Genomic DNA, 27,984 nt, shown 5'->3' with positions numbered 1-27,984 from the left:
TTGCCTGTTTGTGCAATGCTTTATTTCTTACTTAAGATTTAGGCATCGAGGGGGCGTCTCAGTTTGGTCTGTGGCTTTGATTTGATTTTGCGAAGCTAGGCGAAGGACTGGATCACGTGTTAAGAATTATTTCCGTGACAGGATGTTTACTCTAATCAAGGGTTGAACGATAATACTAATAATAATAGTTGTTGCCAGTTTGTGTTAATCTTAAACAATAAACAAAAAGCTACCTTTCCGACCAACTGGACCACACTTAATACCGAGTGCGGGCGCTCGTTCCCGTTCAGGACTGCATATTCCACCTTAAAAACGCCTCTCGAGTAAAACTTTTCGCTCTAACTCCCTCGTTCCACCTTAAGCGCAAACGCAAACGCAGGAGGCGTACAGCGAGGTTTCCGCTTCTCAGTAGGGCTCGGACCGCGGCTCACGAAAATCACCGTGTGTAACGCACAAGGTTGACGCACTGAGGCACGAAAAAAAAAACGGGGAAAAAAGAGAGCAAAGCAAGCGAGCAGAAAAGATGTCTGAATCCAAGTACCGCGAGTGGATTCTGGACACTATCGACTCGCTGCGGTCTCGAAAAGCCCGGCCGGACTTGGAGAGGATTTGCCGAATGGTCCGGAGACGACACGGGTCCGAGCCCGACCGAACCTGCGCAGAACTGGAAAAACTGATCCAAGAACAGACCGTGCTGAAAGTTAACTACAAGGGCTCCATTTCGTACCGAAACGCCGCCAAGGTTCAGCGGAGAAGCAGAAAAAAAGAAGATGTGTCGTTAACAGCGGCTGCGAGAAGGAGCGCCGTGGAAGAAGCTAGTCACTCCGACTTGAGCAACGGGGACAGCGCTTTCGGTCCCGCTGACCAGGACGAGGAGGATTTGGAGGTATGTGGAGGCTGATGCTAGGAGGCACGTTTTCATTGTCATGTCACCTCACAGAAAATTAACAGGTGGGGGGATTGAACGACCACTGTTTGGTGTGTAAAAATAAAACATGTTTTGCCGTGTGTGTGAGAGTGTGTAAGGGAGTGGAGGGGGACGGTGAAGGGGAGTGATTTGCAAGTGCACCCGAAACTGCCGCAGACGGGGAGCGGCGGTTGGACCTCGCTCGAGCGCTGCCGAGGTGGAGAAGGGGAGGGGGAAAGAGAAAAAAACTGAAGGTGCGCGTGAAGGGAGCGTGTGGCACAATTTGTTTCTTTCTTTTTTACACAGCGCGACAGTTTAAAAGCGCTTTAAATGGACGGCGTGAAAGCGCAAACACGGGACGGGGAAAAGTTGAACCGTCCTGTTCGTCCGCAACAACCCGAGCCTCCATTATCGGCAGCAGAAAGCGCTTTTCAAGCCCCAAACTCGGCGTTGAGGGAGGGGGAGGGGGGTGCTGTTAAGGTTCCGCAATGACAGTTGAGGTAGCCCGGAAGTTGAGAAAAGTGCACTTTCATAATAATGGCATGAAAACTGTGCCCCGCTGGTGGGAATTTTATTTCGAAACGTAAGTCTGGATGTGTGTCTCTTCATTCTCTGTCAACGTGGGAGTGGGTGAAGGAGGAGGAGGAGGAGGGGGGTGGAAAAAAAGTCTCAAACACTGCGAATGTAGGAACCTGACGGGGGGACTGTGGGTCATTGTTGCATTTTTGGTTGTTTTATGCCAGGGAAACAAACGGGGCCTGCTGTTGTAAACAGTGTCGCTATAGCCGTGTCCTCAATCATATTTTTGACCGCCCATGGCTAGATTTCCACCGTTAGCCTCGGTCTATACTTCAAAATATGCCCATCGCAATGTGCAGTGTGCTAAAACAGACACAAAATCGACTGCAAGCGGTGACAAAGTAGTTACATTGTGGGTGCAATCACTTCATTTCACCAAACTGCGTTTCTTCTTCGAGCGATGGACGATTGCCGACGCAGTGCTTGAAGTCGAACCCCTAGATCCATTATCGGACGCACTGCCAAGCCCGGTCACGTCCAACGTCGTGGTGTTAGCTGTTTTTTTTGTTGTTGTTGTTGTTGGTTTTTAATTTTATTGCTCATCACGTCCCGTACAGTGGCGACATCTCGTCTCTGTGTCTGCCAGCTGTGCGCCGACAGTATTTTAGGAGGAAAATCAGCACCACAAAGCTCTGAAATATGCAAGAGCCGGCAGAAAGCTGAAGTAACATAAAGCGACCGCAAACTGTTCGTCCGGCGCTAGATGGCGGATGCGCCCGTCCGATTTGGGTTAAGCCGAGATCAAATTGTTCTGTGAAAGGCGTGTGTGTTGCTACAAGACCGACTATGCGTGAATGCTTTGAACAGACCCCTCTGCGGGGTGTTAACCAGCTTTTGCCAGCATACGAGGGGGTCAAATGTAGACAGTGACGTGTCCGATAACGGACTCATTCGTGTGACTCTTTTCTGTCCAGTCGCTTTTGCTGTAAATCGTTGACCCGACGCAAAGTCAAAGTAGACTGGTAATCGCGTCGTCCGCTGCTCTTTCTGATCGGAGGGCTGTCCGTCGAGTTAAAGCTCGGCTTTTATCTCCGACTGGTCCGCCGTGCAGCGAGCGGCTCGGCCCTGGAAAGCTCTCTGTTTTTCTTTCATTTGACTATTTCCCTTATTTACAAAAAGAGCACAGACACAAAAACAAGGTCTATACCGCGTCTCCCAACTCCATGCGCACTTTGGAGGAAATTTGAGGAAAAACAACAAGAGCATGAACAAAAAACGCCTCCCATCGGCCCCTTTTGTGCTCTCGCGTGTTAAAATTATCAATCAAGTAGGCCTCTTAAAAAAAAAAAAAACACGGAGACGCACAGAGTACGTCGCCGGCTCTGAGTGTTTGTGAGCCGAGATGTAAATCATGTTGGGCTGAGATCCCCAGGGGCGTTATGTTTTTGTGACCGTGCCTCGGTGAAAGTTGTGAGAAATGCAGTGCGACGGCTGAATGCCGTTCAAGCGGCTCTTTCCTCAGGAGCGGGGCGGGCTTTCGTGCGCTCATGTGCTCGACTGCTGGGTCTCGGACACGCAGTCGCACACGGCGTGATTTTTCACTCGGGGCGCCGTCGTCGAACCGCTCCAGCAAAAGGAATGTGTGCGTTCGTGAGAACTCTTAGCTGCCATGAAAAAAAGAAAAGACAAGATTGTGTTTAAATGTTTTAATGCAGCGGGGTACATGTTTGTGACGGGAGGGCTCGCACTCTGCGGAGTGAACGCTGTACCGCGGAAAGGGACGGAGGCATTCAAAGGCAATAATTTACCACCACCGCGGTCAAATTGCGACATCAGTACGAGCTTGCCTTCATGTGATACCCTCAGCCTACAATCAGTGCCTCTCAGTGTTCCCAACAATACCTTACAACCTTGTCGGGCTCAGCAGCTTTTTTTAAGTTGCTGCTAATAACAACTTGATGTCTCTTCCTGCTTTTTGTCCCCTCTCATCCAAATGAAGATTTAGAAACATCTAGAAAGCTTCTGTGCAAATGTGAAATCACGTTTCCCCCTCTGCTCCTGTGTTCCAGGCTGACACCTCTATAGCTATGGACACAGACAGCAATGCAGACGAGGAGGGGGGCGATGAGAGCCGGGATGGGCAGGAAAGACCCTCACCCAGCCACACACATGAAGATGCCACTGTGCACTGTGCCCCCGTGCGAGCTGTCTCTGCTCCCTGCTCTCCCTCTGGCGCTAGGCCCGGCCCCGGGTGCAGCCCTGGCTCCGCTCTGGACTGTGCCTCTTTCCAGAAGGCTGGTGAGAGGCCCAACTCCTTGCCCCCCTCCAGCCCCAGGGCCCTTGCACACAATGACTGGGCTTATGATTCTGCCGTCTGCCCAGCAGAGCGCCAGCACCCAGGAATGCAGAGAGACAAAGGTATTCACGGTGCTACACACAGAGCAACGTGCGCACAAAGCACTCTAATATCAGTTTATGTGCAAGCTTACGCTCAGCTTTGCGCTGGATATGAAAGAAGTCGATGGGAGCTTTTAAACACCTGTGTAATTATTTGTGGGATGTTGACAGTGACAACTGTAATGTAAGCCAGACACAGAGATGCAGGGGAAAATAATATATTCTCATAGCTTAGTGATGATCCAGTCTGAGGCGCATTCATCCATTTGGCTGTCATAAATTTCTCCTATTAGACTAAGTAGAATTTGGCAGGTCAGATGTGGACGATAATCAGCGTATAATTGGTGTTAATTGGCCCACTCTGTGTTAGCAGTGGCCATGAAGCCAGCGGCCCAGTCTGTAGCTCCTGCCCCCTGCGCTGTAAACAACGTAAAGAAAGATGATGGAAGCAAGGTGGAGGACAGAAGCGTCTCGTCTGACCAGTTGGTGCCAGACTCAGCAGCACGGCCGGTAAGGGCCTGTTTTTTCCTTTTGTGACTAACATCTGTATCTGTCCTCTGCTTCTTTGATCCCTCTGCTTCCTACCTGACATTGTCATGTTGAATTCATCTTTGTTCTCTCGTGTTTGACCAGCAGGATGAGACCAGGAATGCTTCTAATGGGAGATCACAAACACTGCCTTTGCTATCTGACAACTGTGAGTTACATAGTTTTCTCTTGTTTGTTTGTGTTTGTATAGCAGGCTTGCAGCTTCTATCTCTTTTGCAAAGCTTGACCACCGAATCGTTCTCTCACTTTGGAACATGGTTTCTAATAGAAAGGGAACTTAAGGAGGTTAACTAAATGTCAACATAATGAGCATAAAGGCTCCATTCTGGTTGTTATTTGGCTTTTTGTACCAGTACTTGCCTTCAGCATTGCTTACGATCTTTTGACTGCTTCACAAGCGTGTGCTGCTACCTGCTGTTCAGCTAGTACCCAATCTAGTTAGAGGTCATTGCAACACTTTGTCAGGACTGACTTGTAGAGATGGGATTTTTAGACTGTCCACAGATGCATGATATGAAGAAAAATGACTACATTACCACCACATAATCAATTAATGATTCAGGTATATCTTGTGGGCTCTTATTTTCATTCTTCCTTAAATTTGATTACATTTATTCCATCCTTTGTGGTGGGCAAAACACAGAAATCTCGTTTTAAAGTCTTTCAGCTTTTATCACTTTAACTTGAGACTTAGCCAGCAAAACAAAAGATGTTAAATGACAAATATATGTTCTTCACCACCACTGTTAAGTCATCTAGGCCCATGACGATCATTAGGTGAACCTGATATGTTGGTACATTCCTAGTAAATCTGTGTTTGCGGGAAACAGTGAACTTTCAGATTTACTAAGGATCTGAGTCAGTTTTTAGGGTTAAAGTTTCTGTCCAGAAGAGACAGAGGCTTCCATTCTTGGTAGATGCTAGTGGAGGTCTTTAGTGTGTAAAAATGAATGTAGTTTGTTGTGTTTACAGGGAGAAACCTAAAGGTAAAACACCTCAAATTGACCATGGTAGTTCTTACTGCTAAATACCCAATAAGCTACATTGCAAGCCAGCTGTTAACTGATGCCTACAGTAATACAAAATCTGACACATAGATATAAACTGCATATGTGTGGGGTGTCATCTAAATCTGAATTTAACTAATCCTGAAATGGGCTTAGCCAGGATCTAATGTCTCCAATCTTTATCTAAAAGTGATCATTGCAGATCCCTACTTTATTTTGTTCTCTGTTTTATTACTTCAGGGATCTGTCAGTGACTTTACTCATGCCTGAATATCAAAGTGAAACCTGCATTTTTCTTTCCTAAGTGAGACATTGCACACTTACAATGCACAGTGGCAAAGCTGGCATGGAGTTTGCCTTGGAGGAGCGGTACCCATCTAAAACATGGCTGCGTCCTCGTCATGCATCATGTGTATGACAGCAGGCCTGCCAGCATCCTGTGAAAGTGGTCCGGTGTAATAAGGGGCTGTATCAACACTCATTCACCGAGCCCTCACCTTACTGAGGTGTGAAGCAGCTCTAATAGAAAAACATACCATAACTGCAGACAACCCAGTATGACTACAAGAAGCTGGTCCAACATCGCTCTGCTGGATATCAGCGGAATGAGTTTGCACATTTAAAACTGGAGCTGCTTTTTTTTTTTTTTTTCCTTGAAGAAGATAAGTTAGAGCTCTGTTTTTCATTTTAAGACTTTTCTTTTTTTCTGTTTGTTACTCATAAGAGCTCAGGTTCAGTTCACTTTTTATGAATGAGCTGCCCTGCGGTCGATGCAGATATCATCTGCATTTGAGGAATTTTTACATTTATTATAATGTGATTTCTGTTTGTCAACAGGCACATTTAAGAAGGCAGACACATCATCCTTAACAGCAACTGATGACAATCTTCTGAATGGTGGTAAAGTGGATGACGTGTGAGTATCCTGTTAAAAAAAAAAAAAAAAATATATATATATATATATATATATATATATATATATATATATATATATATATATATATATACATACATACATACACAAAATACAGCAACTGGCAGGATCTGAGCATTTAGCCATAATTACCTGTCAGCCATTTAATCTGCCAGCCTCAGCTCAGCATGCAGATAGTCCTTGACGGTGTTTGGCCCACACTTTTTGGCAAATTGTCCAGATTATCAGTTCACCTTTGCTGAGGGACAGCACTTAAAATAATTATAGTAAACTACCCTGTGGGTCATGTAAAAGCTTGATAATGAAACAAAACAAGACATTACCTGCACACGGATGCCATATTGAGGTTTTGTGACTCTTCTTGATTTATTTTTAAATCCTGTAATCCACCAGGTCTGTGAAGAAGGAGAAGATGAGCCAGAACTTGTTGCAGTGGACTGTGGCAGATGTGGCCAGTTATTTCTCAGCTGCAGGATTTCCCGAGCAGGCTGTCGCTTTTCGAACACAGGTTAGTGCAGCGGTACAGAGCTGCTACAGAGAGCATTGCTCATACATCAGAGTCAAACCTAACATACTCCATCACTTCATGGATTTTGTTTTAATGTATTATTTTTTTCGAGGCTCTGTATATACACTATGAGTCTGTTGCACTGTTCAAAACTGAAGAATGGTGCCGTTGGGTTAAATACTCAAAGCATATCTTTAGAAACCCAAGCGTAATTCTAATTAAATTCTTTTCCCTCTTTTGCAGGAAATTGATGGGAAGTCTCTTCTTTTGATGCAGCGTAGTGACGTATTGACCGGGCTGTCCATCCGACTCGGCCCTGCCCTCAAAATCTACGAGCGCCATGTAAAAGTGCTGCAGAGGACCCATTTCCTGGAATGCGAAGACCTTTGAAGTGGCGATTGACATGGCAGACTGCTGCATTGACTCAAACTTCCATTTAGCGCCCCCTCTCACTACTGCCCACTTTCATATACAGTATGTGTAGAGGGTGTGTGGTGGAGGGTTTCGGTGGAATTGACTTTCACTGTGAGAATGACCAGAAACTGAAACACAGTCGTCCTACCTCTCATTACGGTCTTTAGTTTTCAGATGGTTTTCATTTCACTCATTGCAACCCCGTTATGGAGGGAAGAGACCGCTGCATTCCGAGTGTTTTAAAGCGGTGCAGCAGCAACCTTTCTGCAAGAGTAAAACACTGGGAAAGTGAAAAGTTTAAGCCTTCCAACCAAGTGGACCACCTACACAGACATGGCTGTGGACACAGTGCTGTCGCAGCTTTGGATGTCCCCTCTGTGTCTGTTACCACACATTCTGTTTACCCAGAAACTGTTAATCACAGAAAACAAAGCACAGCAATTGTGCAGTTTGCTTTTTTTCCCCCTTTAATTTCTTTTTATTTCATGTGATGAGTGCTGGAGAAGTCAGACTATCCAAGTACCTGCATTATTAGGGCTGCCCTTTATATCTTGTCTTTCTTTCCTTGATAATCAGCAGTGAATAGTTGACAATTTTATAACTAAAGCATCATCTGACAGGTGCTGTGCAGAGAGAATGAACAGCAGGACAACAATGGGAGCTAGAGCTCCATTGCAAACCAGTACTTTTCATAGTTTTTTTTTTTTAACTTGCTAAATAGGTATGAAAGTCACTAATTAGCAGCAGTGAGGTGAACTAAAGCATGACAATCACTGCTGAGAGTCAGATGCTGTGCACTCAAGCTCAGATCTTATGGGTTTGTGTTTTTTCCACATTGAGAAGGAAAAAAGTTCCACCTACACGATGAATAAATATCCGAGTATTTGGGTGCAGCCCTAATCAGCAGAGTCTGATTCCTAACCTATCATTGCCACCAGTAGCTGCTGTTTTGGATTATTTCTTCAGTACCTTTTATAACACTGAGGCCCTTTTCAGACATGAGATATGTGACATTGGTGTCTAAGCGACTGCACTGTCATTCAAACGTAAGCCACTTTCCTGTTAATATTCCTCTCGATTTCATTCAGACACACCCGCAACAGTGACGGAGGCCCGCGGCACACGTGCATCGCAGAGGAATGTTTTACTGCGAATCAGGTCCGGAACAAAGTGTCAATGTCTATTTGTTATTGCTCTTTAGGGCATTCTCTAGTGCATGTCTGAAAGGGGCTGGAGATATAACCAACACTTGAGCTGATATGCTACAACCTGAGGTTTTTTTTTTTGTTTTGTTTTGTTGGTTTTTTTTTCTCCTTGTATTGTCTTAATTAAAAATGACTGTGGTCCAACAATACAGTTGCACTTTGGGGAACGATTGCAAATAGATGTGACCAGAATATGTGCAACCTAAAGGAACTTGCTTTTACACATACACAAAATAAACCTGCAAGAAATGTTGTTGTAATACTGAATATATTGTGAGACATTCAACGGAGCTGCTCAGAATCTGTTTACAAACAGATATCTCGATGAAATGCAATATTTTATCTTCTCTTATTCCTTTATAATTTTGTCTCGTCTCTCTTTGTGTTTTGATCTAAGCCAGCCACTTGAATTGTAACATTCCACATAATGTAGTCCGCATCTCCAGTGTATTTCCCTCCACGTTTTATCTGTAACACAACAGACACTTTTGCGGAGTTGCAAATAAAACTCGTGTCTCCGCTAAGTTGTTTTGTGAGCGTTTATTACCCTTAAATCAACAGTACACCGAAAAGCAATTGTTTCATTGGTTCGGTGACTTAAAGTAATGTAAACAAACCTTACACTACAGATGGAAATCCCTGCAAAAAATATCTATTTTTCAGTAACAAATTCACTCATCTGATCTTCAAATTCAGCTTTGTGTGAAAAGCGCCTTCAGGGGAAACACAATTCATAACAGTGAATAAACTTCATAAGAGAACAGTGTTAGTATAAAGGTCAGTAAGTAGAGTATTGCATGAGCTGCGTGACACCACCAAGTTTTCAGCTCCAGGCTGCATAGTAAGAATACTTTTGATAAAATTTCACTGATTGGGCTGATAAAAGCTACGATTTCTTTTTAAACTTTTGAATATTGTGCAACACATAAAAAGAATAAATAAAAAGGACATCTTTTATCTTCTAGATTGCATATAACATTAAAATAAGACTTTATTGCATTTCACTAGCTTCCTTTCAATGTGACAGTCCTTCAGTTACCAGTCCAGCACTGTAAATGCCGCTCCTTATTACCTCAGCGCACAGTCCCTGACATCCAGGGGGATGCATGGGCCCTTAAAAAGGACCGCTACCAGTGAGGAGTTGGATGGGTGTAGCAGCTGTTGTTGCCTGTGCTTAGATCTACAGGATGAAGGGCAGTATGGAGGAGCGCAGGGTGGGATAATCCCTAAACTCCTTTAAGTAGCTGCGGTGTTTGCCTTTAGCCCAAACCGTCATCTGGATGAAGGCCACAAGAGTGAAGAAAGCCACAGGCACACACTGGGTCATCACTGTGAAGCCGATCCAGGAGCCGACCTGTGAGTAATAAGTTACAGACACACACACAGAGTGCATGGAGAATGATGGTACAGTTACAGAACATAACCACCAGATGGCAATGCATCTTTCCTTGCGAGGATAAAATGCAGCACTGTACAATGAAATGTTAACCTTTAGCGTTCTAGTAGAGTAACATTAAAAAATACTAATAACACCAAAATGAGCATAGACCCAGAAAATTTCCCTTAAATAAATATATAAATACTGGATGTTATAGATTCATCTACCTAAGGAAAAAGGGTGAACTTCACCGAAATATGGAGTTTGATTTGGGCTTACCTCATATGTGTAGTTCGGACAAGAGACCAGCCAAAAGATCCAGGTGAAGGGGTTTTTTGTTGGATAAGGAATCTTCTTGGTTTTGGAGCCTGAAACGAAGGGTAAACTCAAACTGCACTGTGCGTTTAAAAGGAAATCAGTAAGAAAAGGAGACTGAAAATCACACGTATTGCTGCAAAACGCTCACCTGGTGTTTTGAGGTTACGAAGCGCCACGTGGATGGAAAAATTCCCTATTTGACAGAACTGTGGGGATAAAGATATTCAAAAATGAGCATTCAACAGGATGGTGGGTTTAAAATGTGGAAGGTGACTCTCAGAGAGCTGAAGCTTACCAGGAAAATGTAAAGACCTGCATTCACCTGCTGCTGCCCGTAATCTGTTGACGTGTCACAGAAAAATGGATTAAGATAGAAGTTGGCATTGACTGATGAGCTAAAGTGAGAATGAAAGTGGTCAGCACTTACAGGGTGTGGTGTAGAGAGGGTGGTTAATGTAGTATGCCATCCAAGCTGCAGTAGACCAGTAATAGCCACAGTTCTGGCATAGAAAGCAGGACTATTATAAGTCAAAGTGTCTAGATATTGCTCCACATAGATTTCTAAGAAGAGTAACCCCAAACAAAGTAATAACTACAATGCACAAAGCTTTTAATGTGCAGCACAGTTACCTTAAATATGTTCCTGAGAGGCATGGTCCCATGGGAGATACGATGGACAAACAGTGTCTCCAGAATCCTCTTGATGTAGTGGAAGGAGTGACATATGCAGGCCAAACTGCAACAAGACACACAAGCACAAAGACACACTTACATATTTAGCTGTGATTAATACATCGCCCCGCTGCAGTCCATTACACTTGGCGCTGACTCAGTGTCAACATAGCAATATGCTTCCCAACTGTTTGTCATGCTGACGGGGGAGGCGGGGGGTCTGTGCAAAGCCCGGGATTGTGTGAAACACTGCACCAACATCACAACAGATCTCTGAAAACATGGGAAAGCCGACACTCACTGTACGATCCAGTGCTTGCTGCTGGTGAAGTCATACTTTGGAGAGTAGATGAAGGGAAGGCGGAAGTAGAACATTAAGTAGATGATCAGCGGGCCAGCACACTCTGCCAGGAACACCTGAAGTGAGTGAGGAGACACATGTGCTTTAAGTCAAGGGTTCTCAAAGCTTTGTGACCAAGGGCCAGTTAAGGGATTTGTGTGGAAAGCTGCACATATTAAAAAAATGCACACATTAAAGGAGAAATGTGGTTTGGCAGTATTTTATCTTGGCCTGTTTTTCATTTTATTCAGTATAATCAGTTACATTCTTTGGCAGCAGGAGTAGGATGGTTTAGTGGGATATGATGGCTGGAAGTGAAGAGTTCCAGCTGGATGTTAGAAATGCTACTATACTCACTGGCCACTTCTTTAGGTACACCTGTTTGCCTGCTCTTTTCAACAAATATCTAACCAACCAGTTACATTTATATAGCCTACGAAGGAATATTAGGGCCTCATTTCAGACGGATCAGACGGAAAAGCGCACAAGAGTGGATTTGTACAAAATGAAATAGCTGGTATTGGAAAGATGCAAGGTTATCGATGGTTACACCCCGGTCCAATAAGAGGATGTATGTTGTGTCACAAGACGGCGGATCAATTTGTTTCACTAACTCATCTAAACAAGGCATTTTTTAGTGGGTATAGCAAACATGGTAGTTTGTCTTGAAACAAAAATGATAATCTCAACATTTCGTCTTTTTTCTCAAAATAATCGTTAATGTTTTTTTCATTAATGTGGCCCTAATAAATACTCAATCTTACATAGAATCAACTCAATCCACTTTTGCATGTAGACATGCCCCAGGCAGTCTGCTGAAGTTCAAACTGAGCATCAGAATGGGAAAAAAAGTGATTTAAGCTACTTTGAATGTGACATTGTTTTTTGTGTCAGAGTGCTAGTCTGAATATTTCGGAAACTGGTGCCATAACAACCATATCAAGGATTTATACAGAATGGTCCAAAAAAAGAGAAAACATCCAGTGAGTGGCAGTTATTTGGGTAAAAAGTCCTTGCTGATGTCAAAGATGAGATGAAAATGGCCAGTCTGCTTCCTGCTGATAGGAAGGCAACAACAACTCAACCACTCGTTAGAACCAAGGTATGCAAAAGAGAATCTCTGAACACCCAACACACTGAAGCTTGAAGCGGATGGACTACAGCAGAATAACACATCATGTCACAAAGGTTTGGTCAAACTGCATTCTTAAACATAGCTTGAACAACTCAGAATCCATTACTTTTCTTCATGGATGTGCAGCTGACAAATCTGCACCGTGTGGCTCTGTTTCAACAAAATGAACCAAATTCTCTGAGGAATGTTTTCAGCACATTGTTGAATCTCTGTCATTAACATTAAGGCAGTTCTGAAGATCGAAGAGGGTCCAAACCCTTTACTGGGATAAAGTGTATCTAATAGAGTGACTTTAGTATATTTATCATAATATGATATCATAACAACATATGACCTGTCGATGAATGAAAAGTTAAAAACAAATCAGGGGTTGCATAAGTTAATACCAGGACTACAGCTTTAAATGCTTTTAACTCAGTACCATAAATTCCAGTAGCTTTCAAATTACAGAAATTAACATAGCCTAATTATTGACTGAAATCCATTTAGAATGATAGTTTGTCGGTATAAACCCTATGCCACAGGGAGAACATGCAACTGACACCTGACATGCTCACCAGCTCACTAACAGCTGACACCAGTGTGGCTCTGGTTTCTACAGTCTCACTTGTTAAAGCCACCATGGATCAAAAAGGTCTGTCTACCTCACCTAAGCATTAGGAACAAATCAGTTACAGTAATACTCCTCCTCATATTCAGTATGTACGCATAGACCAGATGAGATACTGGGACAGCTTGTAACACCCGCTTTAAGATCAAGTGACACAGCTGTGAAACAGATCCCCGAATCAGCACCTTCGGCGGAGGCCTGGCTCAGCATGCCTGACTGGTAGCTACTTCTGATCGCTGCTCGTCCACCCACACTGGCATCAGACTAAAGGCATTTTTCTCAGATTGTCTCAGGGTTTGACGGGGAATGAAAAGACTGGGTGGGCATGGGTGAGTAAAGAGCAGCAATGAAACGGGAGTGAGTGGTCAGGAGGGATAAACGCCTCAGGGGGGAAATGAGGCCATGAGATTAAATGTCCTAGGACAGAGGACATGCAGTGCAAGAGGTGGGGGTAGTGCAGGGGGGACGCCACAGTAAATCAACTCTACCTGTCACTGTAGGCTGATATTTATATTCAAGAGTTATTGAGTGGGTGAAAGGGTGTCTTTGTATATTTAAAGTGCAAGAATGTTAAAAGATCGTGTCGAGGGGTTTGCATGTTTTAGCATAATAAGTGCAAAGCAGTTTTTGAAAAGCAGTTCTCTTTAAGTGATAGTCAGCAGATTAAAAACAATCCAGCTGTGGCTGAGTCATATCCAAAAGCCAATTGTGCAAACATGAGAATTAAATCCTTTCTTCTAATACAATTATGAGTCTTTAGAGTATATTTAAATCCCAGAGCAGAGGCATTACAGAGCAATGTGTTCATGACTTGACACACAACACTAAATCCAAATGTTGTGTGTCTGTGTACAGGTGGACTTACAGTTCCCCACGTGAGCTGGGGTCCCAGGTCACTGAAGTAAAAGCTGGCTGTGGTTCCCACAGGAAGTGTCTGGAGAATGTCCTCATCTCTGAGACACTTTGCCTCTGAGACAAAAACAGTCACCATCACGACCTGCTCTGTAATCTAGATAAATGCTTTAAAAACAAAAAAGGTGGCAGACTTACTTGGATCTAAGCGTAGGGACTGTCGGGCCGGATACCACTTAGGATCTGTCAAAATGGGGAGGAACTTTACTATTAGTATTCTGAAGAGATTCTTTGTGGTCCAAGTGTCTCACTGCTGTAGCTGCTTTCGTGTTTGTACTGAACATCGCTACCAGATTTAATGTAATTCGGATTCAGCAAAGTCAGCAAGAGTCATTTTGGATGTCGTGCAGGATGAACTTACATGATTTGTGAAACAAAGCTTTAATATCCAAAACAGTGGCAGTTGGCTCCACCTAAAATCAAAATAAAAAAAATAAATTTTGTTAAAGATTGTGTTATTACCAGCAGCACAAAAAACAAAGCTGAAATCATTCCTGCTGTCTTGATCAATTTTGTTTTGATTCCTTGTGAAACTTGTCAGGCTCGTCGACTCTGTTATGAGCCCTCCTTCTACGGACATAGCTTGTAACATTTACACTAGCTACTAATCAAGCCTATCTGCGATGCGGGCATGTGCTGTAACTGAAACAGAAAATTCCTGTCAGATGAGGAGGGAATTCTCACCTCCTAACTGCAACCTCAATAGAAACATAACTGATAATGGCTGCACTCGACTGGGCAAACTGTGAAACAGATGATTATCTTTAAAGAGCATCCATGTGTTCAAAGCAACCGTTCTGTATTTTCTTGGCTTCGCTGCAGAGTAAGATCAGGTTTTGCCGCTTGCAGCACAGACTTAACATGTATAAAATATGAAACTTTCAGAGGAGTGAGAACAAGGTGATAAATCAATCCACTCTATGGCATGCTAATGTTTCGAGGCCTTTCTTTTAAATAGGACTTTAGTTATGTGGCTGCAATCAAAGTGATCTGCTGGCTGTTAACATTTTTTAAAAAAAAATCATTAAGCTAAATATAAAAGGTGAGTGTAATTAAATAAAGACCCTTTTGACATCCTCTCACTCACCTTGTCCAGCAGCAATAGCTTCTCCTTTGTCTTTAAATCCACAATCTCCACCTCAAAGTAAACAATCCTTTTGGCCTTTTTGGGGGCTTTTGGTTTTGGCCTCGGTGCGGCTTTCTTCTCAGGCTCTAGTGCATCTGCCTTCTTTGCCTCTAATGCGAGCACATCCATGACACTGTTTGATCCCAAACCTCAATAGCGTGGGGAAATAATCTGTGATATGTCCAGTGACGCTGGTTGTGCTCCACTGGTATGTGTAACAGCTACCAGCTCGTCTCCAGAGAAGCTGTTAGTCCAGTTCAAGAGTCTCTTGTGTCTCTCAGACTCAGTGAATATCCTTCCACTTTCGGAGTTTCTTCCACAGAGGAGTGACCGTAAACACTTGAGGCAATGGCACTGAGCAGAAGTCGGAGGAGAGCTAGTCTAAAACCATGAAGTAGACCTGCTCTTCACCTGAACAGAATCCTGTTCAAGATCCACAGCCCCCACATCACGCAGCAAAATGCACTGAAGACGAAACTGGAGAGGCCCAAGACATAATCCATAGCGCGCCATTTGCGAGGCTAAATATAAGTCGCCTGATTTGCTCTGCTCCGGCTTGGTAACCTTGGGAAGCCACATACAGTACAACCTTAGCCGGTGACAGATGCCAACATTTTCTCATTAGACCTATAAGACACATCTGCTCCCCGCTCTGCTCCTCGCTTGGTCACACAGTGAGGGGTCCCACTGAAAACCTGATCAGTCAGATGAAAGATCTCCACATGCCCACACATCCCTCTATCCCCCAAACCACCTGTGAGGGTTGTTTTCTCGTTCTGAAAAACCACAACAAAGACAAACCTGTTTATTCAGGGCCTGCGTCAGGTCACAGTTTGTGTGCCGAACACATTCTGAAACACTTCAAGGGGGTTTGTTTTGAGAGGCGGGTGATAAAAATGCTGATTGGGAGAACATCAGAGATGCCTTTCATTGCACTGGGTCAGCTCATCATTGCAAATAGCCAGTTGCATATCTATAGTCCAGTGTTGGGGAGTAACGGAATACATGTACCGCCGTTACGTATTTAAAATACAAAATATGAGTAACTGTATTCCGTTACAGTTACCGTTTAAAAAGGTGGTATTCAGAATACAGTTACTTTGTTGAAATAAATGGATTACACTGCGGTACTTTCCTGTTTCATTTTGTCGCGGGTCAGGACTGTTTGGGTTTTGTTTGACAGCTACGTTCTGTTGTTCCAGGCGGCAGCGCTACGGTTGCCATGGTTACAGGGCGACGCTCTCTCTCTCTCTCTGCGACTGTGTGTTTCCTGGGTGAGAGAGCGCCTTTTCGTTGTTGTTGTTGTTGTTGTGCTAAGCTAACAGGCAGAATGCTACAAGCATAGCTCTAAAGAATGTAGCATCATGGCCAGTGTAGTCCGTGCTGCAGGGAGAATGGACTGCCATACACGTTATGGGTCTGTGAGCGCGAGGAGGGAGAGAGAAAAAGGGGAGTGGAAAGGTTGGAGTTGTCATCGAGGAAAAACGGGAGCTGGAAGCATGTAAATATAATAATAACCACTTCAGCCAAGAAGAGTGCCTGACGAGCCCAGTTGTAAGTAAGCTATTAAGACTCGACTGTACACCGTGTTCGTGTTTTCCTCCGAAAACAATAAGTTCCGTTGGAGCAGTCTTTCAACGTCTCTCTCTGTCTCTCGCAAGAAAAGTTGACCCACACAACAAAGTAAAGCTATTTTTCGGCTATGAGCCGACAGGGACCCCGCCGTATTAGTCAGAGGTCCCTTTACTACAGCTCGGAGTCGCGGACCTTCAGTAATAGTAATAAATCACACAGCAATAGTACATTCACGTTGTTGTAAAAAGCATGATAATATATTAAGTAATCCAAAGTATTCAGAATACGTTACTGTCATTGAGTAACGTAACGGAATACGTTACAGAATACTGTAACGATGGTTAAGTGTTATTGTACAGTGACATGTTGGTGATCTCTGCACACTGTTGTTGTTCCTTTAAGATTCATGTTTGGTTGTGGTGTACAGGAAGGGGTGGGTGGGACCTGGTTGTTCTGTGTGTGTGCCAGGCTGAAGAGAGGGGGAGTTCGAGAGCGCTTCCCCCTGAGTTAACAACCCGCTGGCTTATGTGCCAAATAAACGGACAAACTGAGACCCCAACCGTCTGGTTCTTGTGAACGTTACATTGGTGTCAGAAGTGAAGAAAGAAAAAAGAACCCCAGAACGCCCGACACCCTGTTGCTGGCGACGCTTGCCGTTACGAGACGAGGATGTTGCCGGGCAAGATTAAGAAGGAGACGGAGGAGAGGGAGGTTCGTCCGCGCTCGCCCGCCCATGGAGTGAGGGAAACGGCGCTGCGGCTGTCTGCCGAGGCTGGATTTTCTCCAGGTTTGACTAGGCTCGGGAACTGTTCGCACAGCGGCCGCGATTCCGGCGGGAAGGAGTCGACCTCGCTTGGCGCGCCGTCACGTGATGTAAACAAACATGCTGCAGCGAATATAAAAACGCCTAAGTTCAGCGGCAAGACGCCATGGGAAGTGTTTATCGCACAGTTCGAGCTGTTAGCTGTCGCAGCTGGCTGGTCTGAGGAACATAAAGCTCTCCAACTGGCTTTGTGTCTGTGTGAGGATGCAGCTGCATGCCTGCTGCTGCTGACCGAGGAGCAGAGGGGAGATTATAATGCTCTGGTCGGAGCACTTCAGAGGCGCTTCGGGCAGTATAACCAACCAGTGCTGCTGAGGTCGGAGTTCCACAACAGACGCAGATTGCCAGGCGAGCCCCTCCGCATTTTGGCCCATGAAATCGAGTGCCTTTGCCGGAGGGCGTATGACAGCATGCCACCATCAGTGCAAGCGGAGTTAGCTCGGGACCAGTCCTGCAGGCCCTGAGCCCTAAAGAGCTCCGTATGCAAACTCAGCTTGCTCGGCCAGCCACACTCAGTGCAGCCCTGGAGCTAGCGTTGGAGAGGGAGATGCTTGCAGGATCCTCTGGGGGCGCTGATGACGCACACGTGGTGAGGGCTGTGTCAGCACCTGTGGAACAGATGGAGACGCCAGCGGGCTTGTGCAGTTTGGTGCAGGCGGCTTCGCTGCAGTCGCCTTCCCCTCGGGCTGGCCCACACCGCCGACCACAGAGCTGCTGGGGATGTGGACAACCCGGACACCTCATCAGGCAGTGCCCCAAGCTTGCAGCGGTTCAGGGAAACGCCCACGGGCCCGTGTAGGCGGGAGTACACGGGCCTGGGAGAACGACATCCCCACACCACCGCCACCTCCACCCGGTGCGGCCATCGCTGTGGGCTGGACCCAGGTTGGCGACTTTTGCCATGTTCCAGTGACGATCGCGGGGGTGTCCTGTACGGCCCTGCTGGACACGGGGTCCAATGCAACGCTGGTCCGACCCGATATTGTCCCAACCGGAGCTGCTGTGCAACCGACTAATGTGCAACTTAAGACTGTGACCGGTGATCTGGCCCCAATGAGAGGGAGGGGAGTGTTCCAGTTCAAGGTGGGGGACCTCGGTGTGTCTTATGCTGCCTGGGTGGCTGACGTGCAGGACGCCTGCATCCTTGGGCTGGATTTTTTACGAGCCATTGGCGGTGTACTGGACTTAGGCAAAGGCTTCCTCGTAACCCCTGATGGGAAGAAGGTGCCGCTTATTCCTCCCCCGGTCTGCACAGCATCTGCCGCGGCGTCCACCTCCACCGCAGAGACCGCTGCAGACCCGCCAGCAGAACAGCGAGCGGAGGAGGAGGAGGAGAGGCTCTTAGCAGTGAGGAGTATCTGGTCAAAGAACTGTGAGGGGCTGACTCCACAGCAGCAAGAGAGTCTATGGCAGGTACTAAAAGAGTTTAGTGACAGTTTTGCCCTGAAAGAAAGTGATGTTGGCTTGACACACTTGGTAGAGCACGTCATTGAGACCGGGGATGCCCAGCCTATTAAAGTGCGCCCACGCCGCCTGCCCCTGGCTCATCAGGAGGCTGCGGACAGAGAGTTGTGTGAAATGATGAAGGCGGGCATCATAGAGCCATCTGATAGCCCGTGGGCCTCCGCGGTGGTGATGGTGCCTAAGAAAAAAAGTCCTAGGATGCGTTTCTGTGTGGACTACAGACCACTCAACAAAGTGACGAAGAAGGACTCTTACCCCCTTCCCAGGATTGATGAGTCTCTCGACTTAGTAGCCGGGTCCTCCTTGTTCTCCACCCTGGACCTGCGGAGTGGCTACTGGCAGGTGCCACTGTCCCCGGAATCCAGACCGAAGACAGCCTTCTGCACTAACAGGGGACTATGGCAGTTCAAAGTCCTGAGCTTTGGTCTTTGCAATGCTCCTGCGACCTTCGAGAGGCTTATGGACAGTGTGCTGGCTGGCGTCCCACGGCAACGGTGTCTGGTTTACCTGGATGACCTTCTAGTGCACGGGAGCTCCTTTGATGCTGCCCTGGATGCCCTGAGACAAGTGTTGGAGAGGGTGGCAGCTGCAGGCCTGAAGCTGCACCCCGACAAGTGCCACTTCATGAGGAGGGAGGTGGAGTTTCTGGGCCACAAGCTGGGTCGTGAGGGCATCAGCACGTTGGAGGAAAAAATTCACACCATTACCGAGTGGCCCACACCAGCAGACCAGAAACAGCTCAAAAGCTTCCTAGGACTGGCGTCTTATTACAGGAGGTTTGTGAAGGGCTTTTCCTCCATAGCCGCACCACTCTTCCACCTGCTGCAGAAGGACCGTGACTTCATCTGGACCCGGGACTGTCAGCAGGCGTTCGACACCCTCCGCAGATCGCTGACAGAGTCCCCAGTCCTTGCCCCCCCTGACCCCGCCCTGCCTTTTGTCCTGGACACTGACGCAAGTAATGTGGGGCTGGGAGCGGTGTTGTCGCAGGTTGGGCCGGAAGGGGAGAAGGTGGTGGCGTACTTCAGCCGGGTCCTGAACAGGAGTGAGCGGTGCTACTGTGTCACACGACGAGAGCTGTTGGCTGTGGTGGCGGGGGTGAGACACTTTAAGTACTACCTGTGCGGCACAGCATTTGTTATCAGAACTGATCATGCTGCCCTTCAGTGGCTGATGTCTTTCAGGGAGCCAGAGGGACAGGTGGCTCGCTGGCTGGAGGAGCTCCAAGCCTTCAATTTCACTGTGGAGCACAGAGCAGGGACGCACCATTCTAACGCAGACGCCCTCTCTCGTCGCCCATGTGCTGCAGCTGGCTGCCGTTACTGTAAGAAGCGAGAGGAAATAGAGCGGGAACTCACGACAATAGACGGAGCAGCACAGCTCGCCTGCAGGGCTCTTCTGATGGTGGATGCAGCGGAGTGGAGGGCACGGCAGGAACAAGACACGGACCTGCTGTCGGTCCTGCAGTGGCTGGAGAAGGGGAGCAACCCCTTTGGGATGAGGTCACTGGGTTTTCCATCTGTACCAGGGGGCTATGGGCCAAGTTTGCAGCTCTCAGGCTGAAGGAGGGGGTGTTGGAGCGTGCCTGGAAGGATCCTGCCACGGGGGAGGAGAGGTGGCAGGTTGTGGTGCCAAGGTCGCTGAGGTCAGCTGTGCTGGAAGCCTGCCATGGGAGCACTGGCTCCGGCCGCTTTGGGGTCTCCAAGACTCTCCGCCGCCTCCGCCAGGGCTATTACTGGGGTCAACAGCGGAGGGACGTGGAGGACTTTTGCCGCAGCTGTGATGCATGTTCCTCACACAAAGGGCCACAGGACCAGTCCCGGGCTCAGCTTCAGCAGCAACCAGCAGGAGCCCCAATGGAGCGAGTAGCTGTGGACGTCATGGGCCCATTTCCTCGCACAGACAGAGGAAACCGCTATGTTCTTGTGGCCATGGACTATTTTACCAAGTGGCCGGAAGCATACGCCATCCCAGATCAGGAGGCTGAGACGGTCGCTGATGTATTAGTGGAGGGGATGTTCAGCCGCTTTGGAACAGCAGAGACCCTCCACAGTGACCAGGGGCGTAACTTTGAGTCCAAGGTATTTGCTGCCATGTGTGAATGCCTTGGGACTAAGAAAACCCGCACCACCCCACTTCACCCCCAAAGCGATGGGCTGGTGGAAAGGTTTAACAGGACGCTGGCCCAGCAGCTAGCCATCCTTACCTCAGAACACCAACGGGACTGGGATTACCATCTTCCCTTTACCCTCATGGCCTACAGGTCGGCAGTACAGGACTCCACCCAATGTACGCCTGCCCTGCTCATGTTAGGGAGAGAGCTGAGAACTCCTGCAGAGTTGGCTTTTGGGAAGCCCCCGGACGTGCCAGAGGCACCACCGGGCCGGGACTACGCAAGGAAGCTGCAGGACGGGCTGGATTCTGCACATTCCTACGCCCGAGAGCAGCTGGCGAAGGCAGGCCTGCGCCAAAAGAGGAATTACGACATCACCACTAAGGGGAGGCACTTCCATGCTGGGGAGCTGGTGTGGGTCTACAGCCCAAAGAGGAAGAAGGGACGGTGTCCTAAACTGGATAGCAGCTGGGTGGGGCCTTGCAGCGTCCTAGAGCGAGTAGGGGAGGTTGTTTACAGGGTGCAGTTGCCTCCTAGGGGGAGGATAGTAGCGCTGCACAGAGACCGGATGGCCCCCTACAGAGGGCAGTCCCTCCCCTCCTTTCCAGAGGGACGTGTACAGAGCGTCCGTGACCCTGCTCAGAGGGACCCCCGACCGGGGCTGCGTTCCCCTCCCTCGGACTCTCCACCCCAAAGCCCCGAAGCTCCGCGTCCACCTCAGGGGCTCAGGAGGTCAAGGAGGGAACGTAGGCTACCACCCCGCCTCAGAGACTGTGTCGTTCCCTCGGGGACGAGGAACTTATTGCTGGGGGGGCAGTGTAACGATGGTTAAGTGTTATTGTACAGTGACATGTTGGTGATCTCTGCACACTGTTGTTGTTCCTTTAAGATTCATGTTTGGTTGTGGTGTACAGGAAGGGGTGGGTGGGACCTGGTTGTTCTGTGTGTGTGCCAGGCTGAAGAGAGGGGGAGTTCGAGAGCGCTTCCCCCTGAGTTAACAACCCGCTGGCTTATGTGCCAAATAAACGGACAAACTGAGACCCCAACGGTCTGGTTCTTGTGAACGTTACAATACATTTTGGGGCATGTATTCTGTAATGGAATACATTTTAAAAGTAACCTTCCCAACACTGCTATAGTCTATGTTCTATTTATAACAAGTAAGAGCACCACAGGGCAGAAGCAGGCAGCAGGCAGCAGTACGCGTGCATTCCCAGATCACTTCTGAGTCTTGGATTTGACACATTCCAGCTTAACTGTAATCCATTTCATGCTAATAAACTCATTTATGTGTTGATCTGGGCCTGCTTCTTTTTCAAGGTGGTTACACTGAGATCTGATCTTGTGACGTCGTTGTGATCCTTCACAGTGATTTGTGGAGCAGCTACAATCGGTTTAGGTTATCAAAAGGCTCTTCTGAATATCCTCATTATTCCCTGTGTAACGTGAGATGAAAAGATGCAATGTAAAAGGGCTTTGAGCTGATTTTTTTTTATATACACTATCATTTTTCACAATGATTGTGAAAATGATTTTCATGCAATGAGAATAAAAGGGCTTTTTATAATCATTCATTCACTGTCTTTGTTTCTACTGCTGTGAAAGCAATCCATTGCACTCTTGTGAAACATATTACCCCTAGGCTTTTTGTTTTTGTGGAAACTCAGTCAAAAAGCCTTTGATTTAGCTCTATGCATATCTCTGTGGCTGTATCCTGATTAATGAGAAGTTGCCGGTGAATATGTGAAAAACCTTCAGCACTTCTTCCTGAGTCAGGCAGTGAGCAGCAGGAAAATCAATGCTGACCCCTTCAGTCCTGTATGTATTTTAGCATGTGTCCTCTAGTAATTATCACACAGCACTGCATAATCAGTGAAACCACTTAATAATTGAACTCAAAGAGTTTCTTTCTATATATGCACCATCAAACATGAACAGTTAATTTAGCCACATCGGATCCTGTCAAATTATCTTGAAAAAGCAAGACACCCCTTTGCACTTATGGGGAATGTCAGCATTAGCTGAAGCTGTAGAGTCTGGGCATCCATCAAGACGAGCATGTAAAATATATTTCGAGACCGTTATGGTCAAGCTTTTACATAGACTCATAGGCATGAATGTCGTGTTAATTTGGGGCTTTAAATAATTTTTTTTGAACTGTTCTTTTTAATGACTGTAAGAAAACAAAAGCTCGGTGCACTAGATTGAATTTTTGGGGATTTTCTCTAATCTGCACAGGGTCAAAAGTATATATACAGATATATACACAAACACCCCCGTAATATTTGGTTACACGTCAAGTTGCACCGAGATCATATGTTTTTGGCGCCCATCAACAAGCTTCTGGCATATTTCTTTATATGCCAGAAGTCTCACCTTTATTCTTTCAAACATACCTCTTGTCATTGTCTCCAAATATCTTACTTTTTGTTTTGTTTGATAAAATTCTTCCCCAGATGATATTTGGCTTGTCCATGAGGGCAGCTGCAAATTTTAGTCGACTTTGGAGCAGGGCTTCTTTCTCAATCGGCACACTCTCTGTCCATGTTGATGTAAAACTCACTCCACTGTGGACAGTGATGCTGGAGTTTCCAGGTCATGGCAGGCTGAGCGTTGGTGGTTCCTGGGCTATTCTTTAACGGTCTAATCGATTTTCCTTTTAACCCTGAGAAAATCCAAAAGAAATTTAAACTCGTGCAATTCTTGTTTTTTTGTTTTGTTTTGTATTTTTCTTTTTTCTTTTAAGTCATTAAAGTTATATGCTGGACAATCATTACCATGGCATTCACTCCCGTGATGAATGTATTCAAACGCCTGATCACAACTATTACCTTTAACTTACATGCAGCGTATATTGCTGAAATGCAATAACAATGATGTTAAGATTATTAGACTGATCTGTGGACATTCACTTTAAAATCTATTGCACTTTATTTGATTTCATTTTTATTCCTAAGTGCCTGTGCTATGGCCTATTTGTTAACTATACGCATGTGTTTAGATTTAAAAGGTACAATTCACAAGCCAGATTCAATATTCCATATTCCATAAAATCCGTGCATCATGTTGCATCATGTTTTGAAAGTGCAGGGAATTTGTATAAAGAGCTGTTGTAGAAATATTGCTTTAACACATCTAAGATAATAATAATAACAACAATAAATGAATTTATTATTAATATAAATTGTTACATAACGCGAATCCATAAAGCAGGAAATGGAGAGTTTGATGCTTAAAATGTGGTCGGTGTGTGTCTAGTCATCGTAGTTTCTTATTTTTATTTTTACCCTATGGTATTTCTTCTCCTCCCTGCGTTATAGTACAGCGAGGAACTGGAAACTTGTAAAAAATTACTCGATAGTATAAAAAATTTCTCACGCTGCTAAGTAGTCTGCGCATGCGTACTTGAATGTCACTTATATTATAATAATAAGTGCTAAGAGCTTTTAAAATGCGGATATTTTACACGAGTCATCCAAGCAGTAATAAATGCCTCGATAGGTTCCCGGTTTCGAGTACAAGTTTCTTAAACGTTTAATTGAAAACGTCCAGCGCAGCTCAAGCGAAACCGGAAGTTGTCGGGGGTGAATTTTCTTGACTCGGCAGAGATGACCCACATCAGCAGCATCAGCTTCTTCCAGAAGTTTCCTCGCAAGGTTTCGAGTGCGGCATACTGACACACTTACGCAAACGCGGGCAGGCTAGGTGACATTTTCGTCCTCGCCAGTGGGTCAAAGCTGAAAGTTGCTGTGGGGGCTGTGACACTTTCTGGAGGAGCACCCCGACGGCGATCTGAACTATTGCCCGCTGCAGGGACAACTGCGGCGGCGGGGTGAGACATTGGATCCCGGTAACCTGTGCTTCGTTTTACACGAGGCATGCTGGGTGTTTTATCGACGTCAAACCGAAGCTATTGAACAAACAAAAGCAATTGAAAGAAGTGCCGACCGGCCGGTGTGATGGGTAAAGATTATTACAAAGTGCTGGGTATAACCAGGGGAGCATCTGAAGATGAGATAAAAAAGGCGTACAGAAAACAGGCTCTGCGCTATCACCCCGACAAGAATAAGTCTCCTGGAGCTGAAGACAAATTCAAGGAGATCGCCGAAGCCTATGACGTCCTCAGTGATGCCAAGAAAAAGGACATTTACGATCGTTTTGGAGAAGAAGGTAACCGAACTCCTTCCCCCGGGTTGCACGAAGTTTTGCAGCCTTTGCATTTACCGAGTTTAATCCTCTGCAAATAATGCAAAGCAAAACGTGCATCTTCTTACTCTCTCAATCTAATCGATGTACACATGCATCCTCCTCAGTGCGGTTTCTGGGGTCTTTCTGCAGCAGTTATCTGACAATAGTTGGGTGTACAATAGGGTGCAGCTGGAGAACCTGCTGGAAACAGCAAGTTCTTGCCCGTCCTGTCGGTGTGCCTCTCTCTTGTTATTATTGTGGCTTTGAAAAAATGATTTGTACCTTCAGGCTTTGGTGTCCTTGTCCACACCCTCATGGACAGGGAGGGACAGAGATCAAACTTTGAGATGTCTGGAAGCAGAAAAATATTTTAGCTTCTGAGCATTTACTTCTTGCAAGTAGTAAATATTTTGTGTCAGTTTGTTTGTTTGTTTGCAATCTTTAGACGTTGATTCAAATCATAGGGGTGAATATAGGGTGAATTAAGGTCAGTGTGTTATAAGTGTTAAAGCGGTAATGCCGAGGTATTATTCAACAGATGAGCACCAATAAGCTGATCAAAAAGATCAATAATCAGGTGGCTGTCATCTGATGTCATCTGATAACTACCTTGTCATTAGCAGTGATCAGTGTTTGTCTGTTGTGTTAAGACAACTATGTGTTGACTTGCACCAGTGATGGTGCAGTGAAAACTCTTTTTTTTTGCAGTCAATTTTTATATAAAGAATGCTTAGTTTCCCAGACATCAAAGGGTAAATAAAAAATAACAGTAAAAACGAAACAAACATGCTATTTCAAACATTGATATGACAGTGATATTTCCCGTTCTTTTTTAAATACTTGGCGATGTTGTCTTCTTCAACAGGATTAAAGGGTTCAGCTGACACTGGAGGCAGAGGACATGGCGGTCAAAGCTGCAACTACAGCTTCCACGGGGACCCTCACGCAATCTTCGCTGAGTTCTTCGGTGGCCGCAGCCCATTCGATCACTTCTTCTTCCAGGACGGGGAAGACGACGTGGACATCAACAACCCTTTCGCAACGTTTGGCATGCCAGGAATGGGCGGCATGGGTGGGTTTCACCGGCCTTTCAAAACCCACCCGGCAGGAGTTCACCGAGCGCACGAGAAGAAGAAGGACCCGCCTGTGGTGCACGAGCTGAAGGTGAGCTTGGAAGAGGTGTTCTCGGGCTGCACGAAAAAGATGAAGATTTCTCGCAAGAGGCTCAATCCGGACGGCTGCACCATGCGCAGCGAAGATAAGATTTTAACGGTGGACATTAAGCGTGGCTGGAAGGAGGGGACGAAAATCACCTTTCCCAGGGAGGGGGATGAGACTGCCACCAACATTCCTGCAGATGTGGTGTTTGTGGTCAAAGACAAACCTCACCCGGTGTTCAGAAGAGAGGGTTCAGATATTGTTTATCCTGCAAAAATATCTCTTAGAGAGGTAAGATAATCATTCCAACATTAATCATGCTAGTTTATCTTTTTAAAGATGCTTATAATCAAAACTCGGCCGAGCACTTGGATGTCTGCTTATCAGTCCTTTTGTCTCCAGGCATTGTGTGGCTGCACGGTCAAAGCTCCCACACTGGACGGCCGGACCATCACTGTTACCTCTAGAGACATTGTCAAACCCGGAACGAAAAAGCGAATAAGCGGCGAGGGGCTGCCGTTGTCCAAGTTCCCAGAGAAGAGAGGTGACATGATCCTGGACTTCACTGTTAAATTCCCAGACAAACTGGCCCAAAACACACGCGATACACTCGAGCAGATTCTTCCGCTGTGACATGTTATGACTCCAAATCCCCAAAAAGTTAGCATTTCCAGCAGCACTGTCCTGTGTACTACCTGGACTTTTGAGGGCAGATTTGGGTTCAGTGGGGTTTAATTTTACTGCCTGAACAACAAATCCGTATCTTTAACCCAGAATCCAGCTTGTTATTTATTTATTTTTTGGCTTTGAGTGAAGGAGACAAAGGCAGAAAGACAAACAGGTGTTCTTTAAATGTTCAGTGAATTGCAGCACTGGGAAACTTATTGTAGTAACTGAGGATTTGATAACATAGCAGATCTTTGTGCGAGTGCTTTAGGTAACACATAGCCAGCTGCTTAACAATACCTCCCTGATGCAAGTGCACTGATGCATGAATGTGGCTAAAACTTCATTACTCATAGGACATGATTTGGGTTTCCATTAAGTAAAATTGAGGCTTAGATATTGTGCGGGTCTTGAAAGGTGAAACTTTTTGAGATATCTGTAGCAGTATTGGTCTTACTAGGAGTTAATAGAGTTTTCTTTTTCATTGATAAATAAAATTCAGTGTTTTACTTGTCGTTTACACTAAGCTATAATGTAAAGCTTTGTGAAAAATACACCTAAAGTGTTCTCAAGGCTGAAAACAGTAGAGCCCTACCAGGACTGATGCTCAGTACGACTCTTATGGAGTGTGTGTGTGTGTGTGTGTGTGTGTGTGTGTGTGTGTGTGTGTGTGTATATATATATATATATATATATATATATATATATATATATATATATATATATATATATATATATATATATATATATATATATATATATATATATATATATATATATATATATATATATACATATATATATATATATATATATACATATATATATAAAATGAGATGATATTGTTTATAATTATAAAACTGTCAGCCACAACTTTAAATCCACTAAAAGGTGAAGTGAGACTTAACATTCATGTGGATGTTATTACATGTAACACTCACTTAAAGCCCCTATCATGCAGGCCTAGAGGCCAGTTAGTGACCCGCCAACAACCAAAGGTCGCTAGGGAAAAATGTGCATTCCCAGTCTGGTTAGTGAGTGGTTGCTGGGTGAAGTTGGTTGCAAA

General features: G+C 45.7%; 3 protein-coding genes across 6 annotated transcripts; 2 read left to right on the top strand and 1 right to left on the bottom strand.

Annotated features, from left to right (window-relative positions):
- The first annotated feature begins 63 nt into the window (after positions 1 to 63).
- Positions 64 to 8,960, top strand: samd1a (sterile alpha motif domain containing 1a). Of its 4 annotated transcripts, none has more exons than XM_026164719.1 (7): positions 64 to 886; positions 3,496 to 3,844; positions 4,197 to 4,333; positions 4,457 to 4,520; positions 6,217 to 6,295; positions 6,707 to 6,821; positions 7,065 to 8,960. In XM_026164719.1, the coding sequence occupies exons 1-7, from the start codon at positions 524 to 526 to the stop codon at positions 7,209 to 7,211; spliced, it is 1,254 nt and encodes a 417-aa protein (XP_026020504.1). In that variant the 5' UTR covers positions 64 to 523; the 3' UTR covers positions 7,212 to 8,960. The 4 variants fall into 4 exon arrangements, with proteins under 4 accessions (XP_026020504.1, XP_026020502.1, XP_026020506.1 ...); XM_026164717.1 differs by having other exon boundaries at positions 4,194 to 4,333; XM_026164721.1 differs by having other exon boundaries at positions 65 to 886; positions 4,460 to 4,520.
- A 5-nt stretch (positions 8,961 to 8,965) lies between these two features.
- tecra (trans-2,3-enoyl-CoA reductase a) lies at positions 8,966 to 15,474 on the bottom strand. Its single transcript, XM_026164722.1, has 11 exons — positions 14,893 to 15,474; positions 14,167 to 14,218; positions 13,944 to 13,988; positions 13,759 to 13,862; positions 11,110 to 11,225; positions 10,767 to 10,872; positions 10,564 to 10,636; positions 10,432 to 10,475; positions 10,285 to 10,342; positions 10,098 to 10,186; positions 8,966 to 9,794 (listed from the first exon to the last, which is right to left on the bottom strand). The coding sequence occupies exons 1-11, from the start codon at positions 15,058 to 15,060 to the stop codon at positions 9,621 to 9,623; spliced, it is 1,029 nt and encodes a 342-aa protein (XP_026020507.1). The 5' UTR covers positions 15,061 to 15,474; the 3' UTR covers positions 8,966 to 9,620.
- Positions 15,475 to 24,496: 9,022 nt separating this feature from the next.
- On the top strand, positions 24,497 to 27,581 carry dnajb1a (DnaJ heat shock protein family (Hsp40) member B1a). The gene is made up of 3 exons (XM_026164716.1): positions 24,497 to 25,076; positions 25,960 to 26,543; positions 26,655 to 27,581. The coding sequence occupies exons 1-3, from the start codon at positions 24,866 to 24,868 to the stop codon at positions 26,883 to 26,885; spliced, it is 1,026 nt and encodes a 341-aa protein (XP_026020501.1). The 5' UTR covers positions 24,497 to 24,865; the 3' UTR covers positions 26,886 to 27,581.
- The last annotated feature ends 403 nt before the right edge of the window (positions 27,582 to 27,984 follow it).

This window comes from Astatotilapia calliptera, chromosome 4 (assembly GCF_900246225.1).
Source record: "Astatotilapia calliptera chromosome 4, fAstCal1.2, whole genome shotgun sequence".
NCBI classification, from domain to species: Eukaryota; Metazoa; Chordata; class Actinopteri; order Cichliformes; family Cichlidae; genus Astatotilapia; species Astatotilapia calliptera.
The sequence above is the reverse complement of the archived record's forward strand: the minus strand, read 5'-3'. Positions and strand labels throughout refer to the sequence as shown.